The sequence below is a fragment of the Cryphonectria parasitica genome (genome assembly GCF_011745365.1).
Source record: "Cryphonectria parasitica EP155 unplaced genomic scaffold M406scaffold_7, whole genome shotgun sequence".
In the NCBI taxonomy this organism is placed as follows: Eukaryota; Fungi; Ascomycota; class Sordariomycetes; order Diaporthales; family Cryphonectriaceae; genus Cryphonectria; species Cryphonectria parasitica.
In genome coordinates, this window is record NW_024468915.1 from 1,636,768 (window position 1) to 1,656,055 (window position 19,288).

The 19,288-nt window shown below is 52.9% G+C and overlaps 5 protein-coding genes across 5 annotated transcripts; 2 read left to right on the forward strand and 3 right to left on the reverse strand.

The window, feature by feature from the left end:
- Positions 1 to 1,672: 1,672 nt before the first annotated feature.
- M406DRAFT_99085 (uncharacterized protein) lies at positions 1,673 to 3,657 on the forward strand (the record flags this gene model as incomplete). Its single annotated transcript, XM_040926440.1, has 7 exons — positions 1,673 to 1,696; positions 1,739 to 1,817; positions 1,909 to 2,419; positions 2,486 to 2,558; positions 2,652 to 3,261; positions 3,317 to 3,423; positions 3,502 to 3,657. The coding sequence occupies 7 exons, from the start codon at positions 1,673 to 1,675 to the stop codon at positions 3,589 to 3,591; spliced, it is 1,494 nt and encodes a 497-aa protein (XP_040773506.1). The 3' UTR covers positions 3,592 to 3,657.
- A 2,847-nt stretch (positions 3,658 to 6,504) lies between these two features.
- Positions 6,505 to 7,635, reverse strand: M406DRAFT_357493 (alpha-helical ferredoxin). Its single transcript, XM_040923693.1, has 3 exons — positions 7,610 to 7,635; positions 7,368 to 7,519; positions 6,505 to 7,281 (listed from the first exon to the last, which is right to left on the reverse strand). The coding sequence occupies exons 1-3, from the start codon at positions 7,629 to 7,631 to the stop codon at positions 6,961 to 6,963; spliced, it is 495 nt and encodes a 164-aa protein (XP_040773507.1). The 5' UTR covers positions 7,632 to 7,635; the 3' UTR covers positions 6,505 to 6,960.
- Positions 7,636 to 9,375: 1,740 nt separating this feature from the next.
- M406DRAFT_63418 (uncharacterized protein) lies at positions 9,376 to 10,602 on the forward strand (the record flags this gene model as incomplete). The annotated part of the gene is made up of 2 exons (XM_040924838.1): positions 9,376 to 9,414; positions 9,535 to 10,602. The coding sequence occupies 2 exons, from the start codon at positions 9,376 to 9,378 to the stop codon at positions 10,600 to 10,602; spliced, it is 1,107 nt and encodes a 368-aa protein (XP_040773508.1).
- A 2,401-nt stretch (positions 10,603 to 13,003) lies between these two features.
- M406DRAFT_323593 (uncharacterized protein) lies at positions 13,004 to 14,047 on the reverse strand (the record flags this gene model as incomplete). The annotated part of the gene is made up of 3 exons (XM_040919787.1): positions 13,938 to 14,047; positions 13,337 to 13,637; positions 13,004 to 13,263 (listed from the first exon to the last, which is right to left on the reverse strand). Coding segments are annotated over exons 2-3 (436 nt in total), but the record flags the coding sequence as incomplete, so codon positions are not given.
- A 2,452-nt stretch (positions 14,048 to 16,499) lies between these two features.
- M406DRAFT_264712 (uncharacterized protein) lies at positions 16,500 to 17,751 on the reverse strand (the record flags this gene model as incomplete). The annotated part of the gene is made up of 2 exons (XM_040917684.1): positions 16,500 to 17,159; positions 17,290 to 17,751. The coding sequence occupies 2 exons, from the start codon at positions 17,749 to 17,751 to the stop codon at positions 16,500 to 16,502; spliced, it is 1,122 nt and encodes a 373-aa protein (XP_040773510.1).
- Between the last annotated feature and the right edge of the window lie 1,537 nt (positions 17,752 to 19,288).

Consider the following 19,288-nt stretch of genomic DNA (forward strand, 5'->3'; position numbering starts at 1 on the left):
AAAGCTCGTTTCTCGCCACACGGGCCCTTGCGATCCCTCCTCAAGAATCCATGCATTGACGCTCCTTTCTCCTCTCCCTGGCCCTGGTGTGCTTCTTGGCCGGCTCGCTCTCTCCCTCTCGGGCAGACCTCCGACAAGACGCCACAACTGAGGTGCTTCAAGGTAGCGCAGGCTAGACCGCTCATCCGGCAGCTCCATAGTCAGCTCTTCATTATTGGGTGACTCTCAGCGACCCCCATGTCGCATTCTCCCTTCATACGGATTGATTATATGACTGACTTATGACTAGCGTGCGTTCGAACATCCTTCTGGAAAAAATCGCGAGCACACCCTCCCCCACACGTTAACCGCTGGCACAAATAATACTGTACAGTACTTTGTACCATGAAAGGTACTATGGACAAGGATACAAGGACCATCATCTGAAGGTACAGACAGAGATGAACGCTTCTGTTACCAGGTTCCAAGGTGGTGGCAGTGATGGGACTGACTACATTTGGATGGGCAAGTAGTCGATTAGACTGAACACCCCCTCCCCCCTTTTCTATCTTCTTTTCTCTTTTTCTTCTCCTTCTCTCCTGCCCTCGCCCTTCATCACTATTTTGCTTCCTCCCCCTCAGCTACGCAATCACGTACTCTTTACTTTCATTAACGAAGGGAAACTTTCAAAGGCTGGGGGGGGGGGGGGGTGATAATTATCTAGGTCTGTTCAAAGTTATGTTTCATCAGGTAGCGAGCACTACTGGGGGCCATCTGTGGCATCAGGTTTTTGATATTGATGCTGCGCACTGGTCTCGTCCTCGTGCCGCCCGCAAATTTGTTGACATGGCTATGCATACTTGAATGAATTGGTCACCAAAAGAGGTCAAGTCTTTGTGGCGGCCTTTTTGAAGGCTCATGAACCCTATTGCCAGTGGCATCTGACACTTCCTGGGTTTTGGTTAGTTTTTTTTCTCTCTCTCTGTTTTCCTCCTTTTTTTTTTGGGGGGGGGGGGGGGGTATGTATGTGTGGTTAGCCTTGATAGTCGCTTCGCATGCTCCTATCAACGGCTGACTTACACTCCTTGGGCACTTACTCTGAGCAGGGCAAAGGGAGGGACAATCAATTAACTTAACGGGACTTGTCTCCTTGAGTACTCACGCCGACTTGGATTGTCCACGGCGATCGATATCAATCATGTGGAGCAGCCACCAGATCAGTCATACCAGCTCTGATCCTACATATGAATATGGGCGGTCACCACAGTGAGGGGAACCAGACCACCTTCCTACGACGCTGGTCATGGGGCTCGTCTTGGCACTGTCGAACCTCCGCATGCAGGCTGCGCCCGACCAAGCAACGCCGTGCTTGGCGTCCGTCTGGGGAAGCCTCCCGGCATAAACCGAAATTTCCGATTCGGTGATGTGTCAACCTTCTGGCAGGTGGTTCCTGGGTGAATTTTCCTGTGAGACATGTTAGGAGAGGGACGGGTCCCGCGGGAGGACCTCGTGGTAAAGCACAGGCGGTTGGAAGGGGTGACACTGGCTTGGACACTTTAGGGTCACGGCGGACGAAGGTCGAATTCTATAAAGCATGGAGAGGATGCCCCAGCGGGCGGGGGAAGAGGGAGAGTGATCAAAGCTTCCTTGTGTCTCAAAAGACACCCCGGCTCATCTTGTCTACAGCAGCAGGATGAAGTGTCTTAGCCGTGCCGCCGTCGCGGCGCTTTCTCTGGTCAGCACCGCCCAGGCCTTCGAGTACTACTCCTTCGACGGCGTAGGCTTTCCGACATGCTACAATGTCACGGTGGTTCATAATGCTACAAGTGTGGATGAGGGTACGCCCTGAACCCCCCTGGTCTACCACCTGATGAAGAGAACATAAAATCAAATTGAAATTTCAATACTGACACGGGCGTTGCCCTCAAGTGGCCTCCATCGTCCAGGCAGCAGCGGCGAATGGTACCAACATCCGCGCCACTGGTAAGGGCCACATGTGGTATGATACGATGTGTGCCGACGTGCCTACCGAGATCATCCGGACAGAGCTCGTAAACAACATCACGGACTTCAACCTGACCGACGGTGCCGAGTCTGGCACGGTGGTTGTGGAGGGTGGCGTGACCTTCTTCCAGCTCGCAGACTACCTTCACGAGAGAGGTGCCAACATCGGCACCGGCCTCGTCAACTGGAACATTAGTCTCGGCGGCAGCGTGGCGATGGGTGCTCACCGGACCTCGCTGGGTTCGGACGCCGTGGTAGTGGGTGGCGTGCTTGAGATGGACATCATTGACGGCTCGGGGAACATTCGCACCGTGGTCAAAGATGAGAGCAGCGATGAGTGGCTTGCCGCATCAACCTCTCTTGGGCTGTTGGGTATCATCGCGAGGCTGAAGATGAAGATCTACCCCGAGACCGTACTATATGCGAATCAGGTGACGTAAGCCACCTACCCGGTTTCATTTGTCTTAGACGGGAGAGGAGGCTGCTACTGACCAGAAGAAAGGCTTGAGGAAGATGACGTCTTAAACGGCGATATTTATGGCATGATCTCTCCGTACATAACCGCCAACTTTTGGGTAGGTCATCCCCATCTTGCTCGGAAATCCCGAAAGAAAAGAGGGGGGGGGGGTTGAAAAGATCACCACTGGATACTGATTTCCTACCCCCAGTGGTGGCCCTTCAAACGCAAGTTCCACTACCGCACCTACGGCGAAGTGGCCGAGGGCACGGTCAACCAGCTGGGCGTGCAATCGACCTTCTCCATCACGCACGCCGAAGCCGACACGGCGCTGGCCCTCCTCGACTCTGGGAAGTACCTCGAGACATCCAACTGGGTGGCCGAGGACATCTTCTTCGACATCTGGTCTAGCCCAAACTTCCACACCTCCGATACTGACGAGACGCTCACCGAATGGCCCGTCACGGGATACAACTACGACGTGCTGATTGGCGGGCTGTGGCCGGGTCAGCAGACGGAATGGGAGGACGACTTGCACGGGTACACCATGGAGCTGGCGTTCCCCGTCACCATGGCCAACGACATGCTGAAGAGGGTACGCGAGCTGTTTGACGCGCAGTACACCGAACACCTGATCAACATGACCTCGACGTACAGGAGCGGCATCAATATCAAATTCGGACGTCCCAACTACGACTTTCTGGGCCAAGTCACCTACAATACCTCCGACGGCGCGGACTGGAGCAATGGCACAATCATGTTCGACTTCCCCACCTTCTGGCCCACCGTAGGGGATCACTTGCGGTTCAACGAGCCCTTCTGTAAGTCGTTTCCTATAGGAGGGGTGAATTAGCGGTGCTGACCACTATATAATAGACGCCAACCTGTCAACGACTCTTATCAATGAGTTTCCATGCAGGCCTCACTGGACCAAGAATACCCGAGACATCTTTACCCAGGCCTTGAAGAACATAGATCAAGACGTAAGTCTCATATTGTTATGATTATTTTCACTACGATGCATCAGGCTGTATTTTTCATTTCCGCTAACATAGCCACAGAACATTGCTCGGTTCAAGGCGGTTAGGGAAGACTTCGATCCCAACGGGATCTACAGGAGCGTCGTCGGGGAGATCATCGGGGTGTATTAAATCGACACGCTTGCAAGCTATGCTTCTAATTATATACAACACTTGAAGTAAATCAATTGGCTAGCTACGGTACAGGAATGCCAGCCCCAGATCTCGATGCTCGATGAAGGATCTCCCGTCGCAAGGCTTTCGGAAGATGCCGTGCTGCTGCTGTAGAGACTGCTTCAAACGCCAGCAAAAGTGACGGTGGTGGGAAGAGAGGGGTCAATACGCCACATGGTGCTGTGAGCCATGCCAGCCCTGTTGTTCCGTCGATCAGACAGTCGAACTAGGCAAAGACAAACTCGGGAGAAGCTCCGTCCACATCTCTCACAGTGATTGGCGCTACTCGTGCCTTACCTCAGATCTCTCTCGTACACCCCAACAAGTGCCCCTGTGGTACAATGCTCGTTGTATGTACGAGAGGGGGCCCAGAGATGTTTCAGGGTCCAGCCAGCCTTCCTGAGCCAACAACCCACTGCAAATACGCGTATATTGCTCAGAGTCTCTCAGCATACGGCTGCGTCACGTAGCGCGCCAATTTATGGACTGCTGGGCATTCTTCCTCTGGCGTCCAGACTTCATCTTCGTTGCGGCGCGTGTGTCAGTGGCGTGCTTGTACAGTAGACAACCCTCCGAAGCAACTGTCACATTGGTAGGGAAGGAATACTGCCCTGCTGATCTCCGCGTGAACTGATTCACATACTTAGTGTGTGTGTGTATAGAGATACCCTACCACAGCCACAAGTGGCTCCGTTACTCGCGAACATTCCAGCCCCAAGCGGGCAGGCAGCTTCTGTTCCTCGGACCAAATACACCTGGCCTATCAATGTCCACAGCCCCGACTGGCGGGCTCATATGAGACATCCATCATACAGAAAGGGAACAGAAAGAAGAACAAAAAGTGTGTCTCTCGGTTGCCGCCGGGGGACAGACGACCATCCGTCCCTTTACAGGGCAACTCGTTGATCTCCGAGGACCATGAAATGTAACGTGTCTCACGGATCAGACCACCGACATTGTTTCTTTGGCAACGCCTGGGTCAGTCCTAATCAATTAATACCCAGGCAAAGAATTTTTTTCCTTTCTTTTTCCCACCTTTCTCCGGGGGATAAAGCACGCCTAGCCAAAGGCCCACGTAGTCAGGTACCCCCTTAGGCTATGACGAGGCAATGCTAAAGGAAGAACCTTTTTTTTTTTTTTTTTTTTTTCCCTCCTTTCCTTTGTATTTCTTTTCCTTGTTCCCTTTTCAAACTATAGCCCGCTCTGATTCAGTTGACAAGCCCCGCGGTTCGGTTCTCCGAGCGGCCAGTCCGAACCGGCCCGCCCGCGCTCTAGTCTCTCTCATTATTATTTTTTTTCTTTTTTTCTTCTTTGGGGGGGGGGGGGGACTGGTAACAAGTGTTCAGGGAAAAGAGAATTGAGTTTTATTGTGAGGGACGAAGAACAGAAGAGGAATTATTTTTGTGACGTGAATTGGCAGAGGAGGCACTGGTATGCGGCCCGGAGGAGGTTGACAGAGGCTTGAGGGGAGTCGTTCGTGAACGAATCTTTGAGTACGGGTACCAGTCTTTGTTGACATTGTAACAGCGGGCACTTCATGTAGGCCCTCAGCTACTTGCAATGCTAATTATCATGTTCATAATCATTATTTCGAGGGAAAAGAGGGGGAGGCTAAAGAGGGAGGTGTATCCTTCAGGACAATAGCATGATTACTCACAAAGCTTATGGAACAACAAATCATCCTCAGTTACATGCCACCTGCACTGTACTACAATGACAGGTGCTCTTTAGTTACCACAACACATTCTATGCAAAACCGCCAGAAACTATCTAGCAGTTGATTCAATGCATCCGCTTCAACAGACATTAATCTTCCTTCTCGAAAAGTGCGTTTAACATATGAATGCAGTTGGGAGGCAAACCGTCCCGAGAATGAGAAGTTTTGAGACTTGCCAAAGGATATATGGAATCGTTCTATTCAAGATTTCACTTGCCAAAGCTTATTGAGATCGATCAAGAATCCTAGCATGTTCTATAAGTTACATTTTTTGCAGAGCAGGTGATTCGTGGGGGCAATGGTTGACCAATCATGGATTGCATGGTTTCAAGAAAAGATAAGTCAGGTGAAAATGAGATGATAATTATTGCGGTATGACTGAGAGGAAAGAATTGAAGACTTGAACTGTTGAACCAGAAGGAGAGGAAATGCTTACCGAGATTATTGGCATTGGACATGACCACATGAGAATACTTGAGTCTTAGTATGCCCTTCCCAATCACATCAGACGGGTCAAGTATACAAGAGTCGCCTTGGACTTGAGACACGAAACTGAAGGCGCCAGGACAGAACGATGTGAGGAGCAAGTAAGAAGACTACAGTGACTACCCAAGTGCAGCGACATCCTCCTGTGGATGTCACCTAGAAGACACGATACAACCATCACAACCATCACAAACTAATATAACTTAACCTTTGTCTCGAGAAGCGAAGACCATGTCCTATACCATCTCCGTACGAAAGTAGGTTCAAGTGGCTTTGCAGTAGTTCTCCGGTACTAAAGACTTCCTGATTAGTATTTGTTTCTATCCCCTCTCTGCGTCCCCTTCTCAAGGTGACATATATCATTCCTCGAACACTAATGGAACCTGTTGGAAAATCATATCCGAAGAATAAGGTATGCCGCGAAGTCTAGAAAGGTAGTGTAGGTGATTAAAGTGATACTTCCTGGCAAGGAGGTCCAGTTGCCCCGAGTTTAAGTAATTGCCTTGATGTGCCAGGTACAATGTCACCAAGTCAGAAACCATTCGCATAAAATGGGCCAGATGAATTCAGCACCAAATAAAACAACGTAACTTAGCATCGCTGATAATAATCTTGACTTGTTTGTCCAATGCAGGACATGAGCAGACAGATGAGTGACGGAGACGTAAGAGAAAACTTGCTTCCTGGAGAGCACCGTTGCGAGTGCTGGCCTATCACAAGTGAAGTCCCTTGGGAAAGCCTGTGATGAAGCGGATGTAAAAGAAAAAGATCGTAATTGTACAATTATCCGCGACATTATCGTGAGCCTGCTGACCTCCATCATGGTGGTATCTGTCAGGTGCAGGATGGAACATAAAGCGGTGGCACATGACCCCCAACCAAGTATTGACACAGAACCTCTCTCATCACTCACACCCGGTAATTACAACGAGATACGAATGTGTAAACTTGAACATCAATTCATCCGTACTATAACAAGGTGAACTCCGAAACCCATGCACGAAGGCATACGACCAACCCAAAGTACAGTTGTATTCTGTCTTCATATCGCTTCTGCCGACAAAAGAAAGGTCGTTGCTCCACCGCCATCCCTCTTCCCCTCTTTTCTTGCCGCGACGCCCACCTTACAGGGCCATCTCCTTCTTGATCTCTGCGATGGCGAGACCGGGGTTCAGGCCCTTGGGGCAAGTTCTTGTGCAGTTCAGAATAGTGTGGCAGCGGTACAGGCTCATGGAGTTGTCGAGAGCATCCTTGCGCTCAGCCTTCCTCTCGTCACGGGAGTCGATAAGCCACCTGTAGGACTGGAGCAGGATGGCGGGTCCGAGGTACTCCTCCGAGTTCCACCAGTATGAGGGGCACGATGTTGAGCAGCAGGCGCAGAGAATGCACTCGTAGAGACCGTCCAGCTTTCTCCGGTCTGCCTTGGTCTGGCGGTACTCCCTACCCTATAAGACGAGACAGGTCAGTACAGGCTGGCAACAGACGGGAGGAGGCGGGTGAGTGTGAGGGGGAAAGGCTGCTGGAATCTTACATCAGGAGCAGGAGTATCCCTCTGCAGGTAAGGTTTGATCGACTTGTACTGCTTGTAGAAGTGCGTCAAGTCTGGCACCAGGTCCTTGACGACGTAGGTGTGTGGCAGGGGGTAGATCTTCATCTCCTTGGTCTCCTCGGTAGGGATGCGGCCTAAGTCCATCGTCAGTCATTGACCTGTTCTCCTCCTCCTCCTTCTCCCTCTCAAGAGACGCGCCAGCCTCGCGAGCAGGGTCTACTCACACAAGCAAGCCAACGTGTTCATGCCGTTGATGTTCATTGCGCAGCTGCCGCAAATGCCCTCTCTGCAACTCCTGCGGAACGTCAGGGTAGGGTCGAGCTCGTTCTTGATGCGCACCAGGGCGTCGAGGACCATAGGCCCGGTCTTGTTAAGGTCGAGAGTGTAGGTCTGCATGCGCGGCTTCTCGGTCGGCGTGTCAGGATTCCACCGGTAGATCTGGAAGGTCTTCAAGCGGGCCTTCTCGGAGGCGGCCTCTGAGCCGGCATTGGAATTGTCGAGGCCCTTGGTATCGGAGACGGAGGCCATCGAGCGAACAAAATTGGTGGTTGTCGCGGTCGCCGGCCTGAAGGCAGGCTTGATGGCGGCGCCCAGGAGGCGGGTCGAGGTAGAGCGGAGAGCGGCCATTTTCGTCGGTTCAGCGGAACGCAGTCGCAGTCGTTGGGAGAATGGCGATGCGTCGTGTGCTTCAATTCATCAATGGCAGCAGTCTGGGCCAGGTGAGAAGATACGGAAGGGGTTGACGAGAACTCAAATGGCTCTGGATCGACGCGGAGAGATAGCCGACGCAGGACAGGGCTAGTGGCAACAACTTCTGCGTGGTCAAATGGCTCAGGTTGTCTCGAGGTTCATCATAGATGTGAGCTAGCCGAGGATAATCCCGGAGTTGCTTACCTTGGGCCAATCAGAGAGGGGCTGAAAGTAATGATTCGGGAAGTAACGCTCATTGATCACGTGCAAGCCCGTGCCAGGCGTACTCTGTGCTGTAGTACGGTGCTGTACTGTGTCTGGTGGCCCCCAGCAAACCCAGCAGAGAAAGGAACGGATTTACTCAGCACAAGACTAGGGGGTAGTGCAACTTGTGCTGCAGCTTCAATTGACCTTTGTAGTATAGCAGATGTTTTCTCTCGGAGACTGCAAGATGAACCCTACAGCCCAGTAGTGAGCCAGCTCTCCTAGTTGTCACCATTTTCTAAAGTACTGGTTGCCAATCCTGAAACCAAGTTTACCACAGTAGCTGACACCACGCTGCTCTGTTAGGTTTCACAGAGATATCAGATCACAAACCAAAGGAGGGTTGCACATGTTTTATGAATCTATGTACCAAGGACTTATGTGCTCGAGTAATGTATGATAGTACAGCTGCACAGTACATAGCACAAGCTCATGAGCATGAGGCATCGATCCTGCCCTTTTTGCCTTCTCTGCTGGATGTGCAGGGATGAGCCCACTTCTCCAGTAAGTAAGTGGGAACTGCTAAACAATCTACAAGTATCCAGCTGCCATTGGCTGGCTAGCAACGGCAGATCCTGGCCTGGAATGACATAATGTCCCTTCCCCCAAGAAACGCTTTTCAGCTTTTGCTCCCATCAAATCTGGAGAAACCTCCCTCAGTAGCCCGCCCGCTTACGGACGGACCAAAGACATATACACTTACATACAGTTCTGTCTTTCCAATTGGGTATCTGACGTGTAACACACCATCTTTCTCATGTATAATGCCCACAGAGACTCGTACTCCAATTTGAAAACGCGCAGGCCCCCGGGCTGGGCTTCAACGCAGCCTGTGAGAGTCTCGTGCATCTTCCACAGTTCCGTCTAAGTTGTCCCCCCCCCCCCTTCCCCCCAAAGTCGCAATGGCCGCGGCCTCAAGTGCAACCCGGTCATTCGTCCAGACATTTCGACCATACCTGCAGTGTAAGCCCACCTTTTACCACCCCCCTTTTCTGTAATCCATGCGAGGCCAAGCCATGCCATGTCATGTCATGCCATGTCGCGTGGATTGGTAGTATCTCGCTCTTGCTCACCAGTTCCAACACCTTGTGCAGCAGCAGCAAACCGCACCTCTGGTTCCTTTACCACACGATCGATACCCTCTCGAACACATTCGATGAGACCACTCTCGACAGCACCGATTCTGCGCTCCCAGAACCCACCATCTGCACCCTCTCGATCCTTCACATATAACATCGCCGCGAGCTACATAGCCAAGGACAAGCCCTACGACCCCTCGACCCACATCTTCCACTTCAGTCCCTACAACCGCGCCCTCCCACCACGCAAGCGCTCCAAGCGCGCCCGCCCAGAGTCTGGCCAGGATGCCTTCTTCGTGACGCGTCTTGCCGACACGGGCGGCGTCGCCCTGGGCGTTGCTGACGGTGTTGGCGGCTGGATGGACTCGGGCGTCGACCCAGCCGATTTTTCCCACGGCTTCTGCGACTATATGGCCGCCGCCGCGTACCCCGCCCTCGACGGCGCCCGCCCGCTGTCTGCCCGCGCCCTGATGCAGGCGGGCTACGAGGCCATCTGCGCCGACACTTCCGTGCCTGCCGGCGGGTCGACGGCGATCGTGGGCCTGCTGGACCCGAGCGGCGTGCTGGAGGTGGCCAACTTGGGCGACAGTGGCTATATACACCTGCGGCTGAACGCGGTACACGGGTACTCGGAGCCGCAGGTCCACGCCTTCAACACGCCCTTCCAGCTGAGTGTCATACCGCCGGCGATCCTGAGGCGGATGCAGGCCTTTGGCGGCTCTCAGCTCGCGGATCTGCCGCGTGACGCCGAGGTGTCGCGGCACGACCTACGCCATGGGGATGTGCTCGTGTTTGCGACGGACGGGGTGTGGGATAACTTGTTCAACCAAGACATACTGCGCATAGTGAGCGCGGCAATGACCAAGAGCGGTGCCTGGGTGGGCAGCAACGCTGGAGGCACCAGGGTGACACCCGATCTCTCGCCGCTTACCGAGGTGAGTGCGGCCGAGGAGGGCAACGCGAAGGGCTTCGGCACGCTTCAGGGCATGATCGCCACGGGCATCACGGCGGCTGCCAAGGCCGCGAGCGTGAACACGAAGCTGGACGGGCCTTTCTCCAAGGAGGTCAAGAAGTACTACCCGCAGGAGGCGTGGCACGGCGGCAAGGTGGACGACATCTGTGTGGTCACTGTCTTGGTCTCCGAGAACAAGGCGCACGAGGCTCCCATGAAGAGCAAGCTGTGAGACCACCTTTTCAGGATTCAGAGGATGATATCACGAAATTTTTGTTTCATAAGTGGACCTCCCTACACGATCTTGGGCGGCATAAAAGACAGACGAGGTGTCCTTTTGGGGATATCAGAAACCCACGAATGGGTTGATCATCTGCAGACCCTGTTTGCCTACTTTTGTTCCAAATGTTGTATTATACGATACGGTATTGTAAAGGCAACAGAGCCTTTAACGGGGCAAAAAGAGGCCCAGCGGGCTACTCCACATGATAGATTTATCCCACATAGCCACGCACACACAGCCTCTGTAGCACTATGGTACAGTTAATTGGGTCTATAGGCCTCACTCATACAATAGACAATCTGCCTTACTCACGGTCTCTTTTAATCCTTAGACTTCAAGTTGCCGGCCTGAGACGGGGGCAGTCTTGACCAAGAAGCCGGCTACAGATGGTGCTGATGATGATGAACAGCGGCGGAGGCGGAGTGAGAACAGCAGAGGCGTCGAGGTTAGGGACCATGGGGCGAACTTTTTTGGTGTTCCCCAAAGTAATAAGACAACACTCGTTAGACACTGCGATATTTGCCCCCAACTCAATTACAGAAATCGTCCCCCCTTGACTCTCTCCGGGATCCCAGAACCTCTATCACCACCATGTTGATGTTGAATATCCGGCGCCAATCTGCATTGCCCATCCGATGCTTACTCAGTCCCTCCTACTGGGCCTCCTCTCCCTTTTAATCGAGCGTGTACGCTGGAAAGACATGACGTCTATTCAGTCAGATTTTGTCTACTTTGGGTAGTATTCTAACCCGCTCGTGCATGATAAACCCAACGGGGTGCTGTCAAGAATATGCAAAGACGAAACGAAACGGGCTGTAAACTTGCAGCCACATGGTCTTCTCCACACCACCACCGGAACACGCCGAACCCAAAACCACCCCCCCAGACAGACCCAACAGGAAAAAAGAAGAACAAAAAAGAAGGAGAACAAAAAAAAAAAGCAATGATGAGCGACCCATGCCAGCGGCCCTGGCGGGAAGACTAAAGGGGGCAAAAGAAAGCAAAAGTAGAACTTGTCCCTTGTACATAACACGCAACAGGTGTACTGTGAGACTGTACTGAATATACTACCTGTAATCTTGGTACACAGTACGTACCATGCATGCATGCCGCTGTTACCGTACCCCTTGGTGCGAGCGTGACTTCGTTCATTGGTGTCTTGCGTTTGACAGTACTACACACACACACACACACACACAGACAGACAGACAGACACACAGACACTGCAGCGACATGTGTGTAGGTACTAACTCTTATGTATGTATGCTACAGTACAGTACAACGTCAAGGGAGTGCGAGAGTGAGTGGGGTGCAGTGTCGATCTCTTGCAGGGGATTTGGAGTTTGTTCCAGTACTAAGGAGAGATATAAGATGAAAAGAAAGAAAAAAAATAAAAAATACAACAATAGTGGCCTAAGAGCTGCTCGTTGTCATGCCTCGCATTTTTTGCCTCGCCTTTCCCCCCGTGCTATTTCAATATTTGATGCTGCTGCTAGGCGCGCGCTGGAGATTTGTAGAACACAACCAATCTTCACTTTTGTCGAGGTCAAGAATGAGCATTGTTTGTGTTACCCTTGAAACGTGTCGGATTGGACGGAACAATTCAGACGCATCCAGATGATGTCGACGTGCCTTGCGCCACACAGCCGAACGAGTTTCAATCATATTGACGTCCGAGTTGCCAATGTCCACAGCTACTTTATGCCGGGAAAAGGAGAACGAAGACGGGACAGTAGAAAAGAAGAAAAAAAGAAGGAAAGAACATCACAAGGACAAACAACTTCTTCAGCTTTCTTTGTTTATTTTCTTTTTTAATTGAAGTCGCTAGCAAGGTAATGGCATCGCTAGCTTTTCCTGTAATGTCCCAGAATGCGCCCTCGACATAGACGGTGCCTCTCTCTACTTTGGTCTACCAAAACAACCGCTAAATGTCGCCTATACACCCGACCCTGATGTGCAGGTATCTGTGACATCCGATCGCAAAATCGTAATGAATGAAGACGTGATCCGCAATTAAACATTGTTCTCGTACCCTTGTAATCCATGATTTGCCCTAGTTGATGAATGCCCTATCACCGCCCTGAAACAGAAGGTAGAAGTGAAAAATTTAAAATAAAAGTTGTTTGCAGTGGCGTTTCTACTCCCCGTCGGATCTGCCTTAGTGGCAGATCATGAGGGCAGCAGCTGTGAGCAGGATGAGCGCCAGAGGCGAGCCCACCTTTTGGCTGTCGTTGGTGTTAACGGGCGTGCTGGTCGATGTCGAGGACGACGACGAGCTGGTGGAGGTGCCGGTGGCAGAGGAGGACTTGGTGGACTTGGACAGGGTGGACGAGGCGGTGGAGGTGCCGTTGCTGGCGCCGGTCGCGGTGGAGGTCAGGGTGGTAGAGCCGCTCGCCGAGGTCACAGTCGAGGTGGTGGTACCGGAAGAGGTCGTGGTTGTGGTGCTGGTGGCAGAGGCCGAGGTGCTGGTGGTGGAAGCGACACCGGTGCCCTGGTATGTGAACTGAGGCGAGTAGTTGGTCTCGCCCGAGTCATCCGTGATGGCGATGGCGTATGTGCCGCTGGGGATGTCCTCAGGTGTCCAATCATACGAGTCGCCAGTCAGGCCAGCTGGAGGGAAGAGAAATATTAGTATCATGGCGTGAACAACGCGCGCACGTCTTCTATCTCATGCAAAACTTACTTGCGATGGTGGAGACGGTACTCAGGTCAGTGCTGATTCCGGTCTTGAGAACCAGAGTCACACTGCCGGTGGCATTCGTCCAGGTGATGTCGAAAGCCTCGCCCTCAGTGACGTCGTACGCGCTGTTGGTGAGGACGGGCAGGGCAAGCACCTGCGAGAAGGCGGCCGAGATGGCAAGGAGGCGGGCTGTGAACTGCATCTTGACGACTATTCGTTCGATTCTGGTCTGAGATGGGTTGAAAATTCGGTAGGAAATTTTGCGAGAGCTGTAGCGAGATGCTCGTGAAGGGGTTTTTGAAGACTATGTGTAGGAGACGAGTCAGTGTCTGGGCAGTTAATTTAATAACCATCGACCAGGTGGCAATTCAGTTGAGGCAGGAGGGCGAGAAAGGTAGAGGCAGGAATGTAGGATGTTGTTATTGTCTCGGGACTGGACACGGGCATAGACATGGCGCCATGCGTCACAGCTTGACATAGATTGAGGATGGTACTTTCACACAAGCAAGAGGCGTGAGAAGGAATGAGGAATGTGCCATGTGACACATAAGGGGAAACGTCGAGTCAACACGGCAAATGTGCTGGAGGAGCAAGCCACACTTACAGTCTCTGAAAGAATTAGTTGGAGTTATTACAAAAGCGAATAATCTTAAGCTGAACTTGTTGAATGAGTGACAACGAGCGACGCCGAGTATGAAGATGGAGGTGAGGGAGGAAAAGAGGGAGGGAAAAAGAGAAAGAGCAAGAAAAAGGAGGGCAGGAAGATTGGCAGAATACCAAGTGAGGCTTGCCTCGCTTCAAATACTGTGGTACATCACGGCCACCCACGCGCCTGCTTTTCCACTCAAGAGCCTTCCCGCCCAGATGCGATCCTTTTCCAATGACACATGCAGACCATCAGCAAGTCATTTCCCTGATTGCTCCTCCTCCCCCGTGCCCTGCAGTAGCGAACAGGTACCGTGCATACTACGGTAGTACAAACTATACAACTACTAGGTAGTGAGGTAGGAGGCCCATCAGGCAGGAACCCCCGGAGAAGGGGGGCGGGCCAAGAGAGAGAAAGCCTGGAAGCCCCACGCGACTCTTTCCTGCACCGGCTGAGGATTAATGGCTAGTGGTCAGGGCCCCCCGGCCCCCTTGTCCCCTCCACAAAGTTCTTCTCCAATAACAGTGACAAAAAATTATTAGCTTAAATTAGCCGAAATTGATACCGCACATAATTACACGCTTTATCTCTATAAGGGTTAGCCACACCACCTGAGCGCAGGGCTTGGTTACCTTAGTACAAGATCTAAGCGGTTGCGAAGGAGGATGAGGAGCAGGAGCAGAAGAAGGAGAAGAGGGAGAAGGAGGCACTCGTGGCACTGTACTGAGCTGGTTTCTAGCCACCAGTTTGGATTGCTGGCGCCGCTCCAGGGGGTTGCAGCGGCTGACAAGAGGATCCCACGGTCCTTCAAAAGAAGGGATGCCATGCGCCAAAGGGACAGCAGAGGAAACCAAAGTAGCAGTGGCATCGTTCGCGCCGTTCGTACCCTCCTTTTTCCTCGAACCCTGGTGTGCCCGGTTCAACAAGGTTTTTTTGATGAGCGCGCTTCTGCTTCCTGATTTGCCAATGCGCACTTAGGCTTTGTTGGATGGCAAAATTCCCTTTTAAGGTTTTCACGAGAGATCTGGGCCCGATGGTGACACCCTAAAAAGACGGGAGGAGGCTGTGCATGCCACACCTGCAGCTCAGATTTTCCTTGGCCCTGTCGTGCCTGGCAGTAGTCTACAGTAGCGAGCACAGGGAAACGAAAAGAAGAAAAAAAGAAAGTTAAAGGGTCTCAAGGAATCGCGATGACCTCAGTTTGTCTCATTCGTCTAGGTTCGTACCTTGGGGCGAAAACACTTCTGGAACTCGGTTCTAGGTGGGGAGGGGGAGTAGCTCGTCAAAAACGTCACAGTCATCCCGCCTCTTGTGCCACCCGATCTTGCCTTGCCTGTCACTTGTGCAGTAGGCAAGGCCTCCAATTTTGGCCCGAGAACCCGTTGCACATCTCCGGCTTGGTCATGCACATCACACTTTGGCTGGTGGCTGACGATTTGGGCTCTTGCATTTACCCACACTCTCCCATAGGCTGCTGCACTGTAAGTGTGGTTGTGTGTGTGTGCCTGGTTCGGCTGCCGAGAAGTCGCTATGCCAGCTCTGCATCATCTCTCACTGCCGCACCTGTTTCGTCGAGTGCTTCGCTTCATTTCTCGACCAACTTTCTCGAAACAGGATGGATGCTGCGTTTTGCCCGTTTTTATTCACTGTAAGATGTCATCCTTGCGGCATTATTTTCAAAGTCTTTTACCGACATTCCGACAGGAATTTTGACAAGGCCCGGCACCTAGCAGTGCCAAATCTCCGGTCGATGCCACAACGATTAAGGAACCCAGGTTTGGCGACCCGTAATTTTAACCTTCTATCGAATGGACATGTGGAGTCCAATCTCCATCCTAGCCAGCCGAGCGGCGTATCCACGACCAACCGACAGGCCGCCCATCCTGCAAGGCTGCGAGGTGGCCGTTACTCGTCAGGCCCTATAGTACCATGTATACCATAGGGTGGCGTGCATTGTGTGTGTGTGTGTGTGTGTGTGTGTGTGTGGGGTTATTTCACTTTGCGAACAAAAATCCTTTTAAAATTTCTGACTGCAGGTTGAAAGTCGCCATCAAGATCGAAGAAGCTGTAAATAGCCACGCACGTAGACTCTGGTCTCGGGCGTGCACCGCCCCGTAATGTGGCAATGTTGATTTGCAGCCCGCGACGCTTTTGTCGTACGTCTGGCTTGCGCCAGTCACGCCCCTCGGGTAGTAAACAATGAGCTGAAGTCACGTTTTGCCATCTTGCAGGAGCACTGTCAAGAGGGGTTGATTTGTCCGTCTCGTGGTGTCCAGGCCCAACTGTACACGACTCATTCGACCTCTCGACTGAGGGGAATCTCTTGCACCACCAGGACGGCGCTCGACGAGAGGTGTCTCGGAGTTAGATCTGATCTGCATGCCTCGTTTTTTTGCTGTGTACTTGCCGCCTCCGTCATGGCGCAGGCCAACCAGGGTTTGGACCGAGGAACGCGTGTTGTATATTTCCCCTTGTATTCTCGCGCTGGGCACGAGCCTTGACAGTTGAGAATGCGGTTCTTCAGGGCAGACTGCACCTCACAACGCCTCGCCGCACGCCCTCGGTCTCCTCCCTCACCATGCCGACGGCCACCCCGAGCTTTTGGATCTTGTCTACAAAATCATCGAGGGAGCCACCCACGCCGAAGTAAAGCCTCTTGGCGGCAACGATGGCGTTGGCCTGCCGATCCGGATGGCTGTCGTGCTCTCTCTGTAGGATAGACAGAAGCGTCTCCGTGAAGGAGTTGAGTGCAAAGGGTGAGTAGATCGTTTCGGCGCCTAGAACTAGAGTTTGACCTGTGGCATGGCCGCTTGGTACTGCCGAGGAGCCACCGTACAGCAAGTCGACGAACTCCGAAGACCAGCCTCCTGAGACGAAGGAGAGGGTGATGCCGGACGAAGCGAGGAACCTTGTAAAGGAGCCGACGACGTGCTCGTTGATCTCAAGCTCGCCCTCAATGGAAGTGAGGGCGGCCTGCAGAACCTCATCATGTGACTGTTGATGGAGGGCCCAGGCGAGCAGGAAGTTTGGCATCGTGACAAGTCGGAGGACGGAGGGGTTGTAGTCGGCCAACGTAAGGCACAAGGGATCCAGCTCCTTCGATGCCTCCCGTACTTGGACCCTCTCTGCAATGGCCCACTGGAAAAGAGCAAGTGAGGGCAGAGCCGTGCCGCACCCAAGCTTTTCAAGGCACACCCGATCAGCTTTGACATTCAATTGGACGGATTGCGACGCCATACGACTCGCAAGAGCTCAAGGGAGGTGTGTGTGCGCGTGCGTGTAGGTGTGTGCTCGGATTCTGTCCACTCACCTCGATGACTCTGGAGGGCCCTTCGGTAAGTGACCGGGAGAAACCCTCAGCCGCCAGGACCTTGACGAGGTCGACGCTGCTCTCCCAGCTCTTGAAGCCTCCCTCATAGATGCCCGTCTTGACATCGTGGTTGCCTAGCCCGGGCTCAACCTCTTCGCTACAGTTCTCGCCATCATCCTCGGCCATCAGTTGGACCCTAACATCCCAAAGCTCGCGCCGCGGGATCTGGACCATTGCCCTGCCGTCCAGATCCACCTCCAAGAGGCTGTAGGCGATCTTGGACGGCAGAGCCGCCAGCATCTGGCTCAGGTCATGGGTGGTCGGGGGCAGCTGAGGTTTTCCCTGCACAGGAAAGGCGCTGGCAGCTGACGGGGCGTGAGCCGCCCCTAAAGGAAGGCTGTCCTGTGGCGGGGCGGGTTCAGCTTCTATGTCGTCACCAGAGAAAGAGAACGAGAAAGACATTTTACTTCGAGAGGCGAAGAGAGGTCTGGTCTTGATGAGCAGGACGGTTAAGGCCGGCCTGTTCTGTCTAGTGACCAGTCAGCATCAAGAATTGCCTACCAACAACAACAACAAAAAAAAAAAGGTCTGTGCTGTTGGGGTTACCTAAACAAGCGGCCTGCCAGCTAACTAAGAGGGAGAATGCCACAGCATGTACGAGTAGGTTAGTGAGAGTTACGGGCCGCTGTGGTGGGCGGATCAGCCGGGACCAGTGGGCAGTGAAGCACCACTGGACAGGGGGCTTCCGCCTTCTATTGGCCAGCTGCAGGTTGCTGGTGCATAGTGAATGCATGCTGGGCTGCAGATGCGACAGTAGATCGCGAACTCACCAACTGCATCCTCTCCACACAACACTACACTCGTAACGTTCGATGCCACTATTGACCACCACGATGGGCATCTCGCAGATTCGCATCAAGTCTTTCGCGGCTGACAGGCCATGACAGAGGTGCTTGGATGAACTTTTTCTTTCTCTCTTTCTTTTTTCTTTTTTTCTTTTTCTTCTTTTCTTCCTAACCACTGGTTCACCATGAGATAGGAGGCTTTTGCGGATCGAGAGGTCAATAATTGGCTACCCGCCCCCTCTCTTTCAAGGTTGGAAATGGCTTGGGGGAGAGTGATGGCCTTTTGGTTTTGCTTCCTTCCCTTCTTGATGAAGGACACAACTCTCCACCACTGCACTCCACGACGATCAAGCTGGAAACCAGCAGCCGAGCCTAGTGGACCCAGACAAGCAGGAAGATCCAAGCACGTCTATCGCCTCCATCCCGGCCGGCTCTCCGTCTGGGCCATGGGGCACTGTCTTTTCATTCGCCAGTTCACCGCCCAACCGGGAAGGGCTGAGCCTTGTGATAGGACGGTATACGACCTACCTCGGACCAACCTCAACTTCAAGGCTCTACCACGCGGGGCAAATCCCACCTCAACTTCTACCTCCCCAATTGCAATTGCTTGCGAGTACGAGCCGACTGTTCATCGGCCCCTTATGCATTTGGCTTCTGAGTGCGCATCTGGCATCGCATCCAGGTGGACAGGCCTGCGAATCCTCTCGATCGAGCGCCCTCCTCCTCCTCGAGTTTTCGTTCGAGACGCTCTCTCTCTCTCTTCCAACCCTCTTTCTCCAAGTAAACCCCTCCTGTAGAGCTAAGGCAGCCTTGACGGATAGTCTCCTTCCTTGCTAGTGGATCACAGGCATTGCCCCCCCCCCCCCTTCTTTCTTTGAGAGATTCCAAGTGGACCTTTCCGTTTTCTATGTCTGATACGCTATTTGGTGAGATGGGTAGACCCAGTCTTGTCTCCTGGGCCGGCGCCGTCGGTCTGGCTGCGTGGCTAGCATGACATGGCACAAGCCGTGAGATATCTCTTTCTCGCGCGCACCTCAGCAGTATATTGCATTGCGAAGAGGGGGGATGAATCGCGCGACTGGCCCTCACCCATGGCCACGCCTGCGTAAACCAGCCAACAGCGTTGTGGAGTTTTTGCCAATACGTTTCTCATG

Bases quoted from the DNA above. Each gene is read 5' to 3' on its own strand.
- M406DRAFT_357493 (XM_040923693.1), bottom strand. From the start codon at position 7,631: ATGAACACGTTGGCTTGCTTGT. The intron at 7,520-7,609 runs GTGAGTAGACCC...CGATGGACTTAG, and splicing joins GAACACGTTGGCTTGCTTGT to GCCGCATCCCTACCGAGGAG. The intron at 7,282-7,367 runs GTAAGATTCCAG...CTCGTCTTATAG, and splicing joins GGGATACTCCTGCTCCTGAT to GGTAGGGAGTACCGCCAGAC.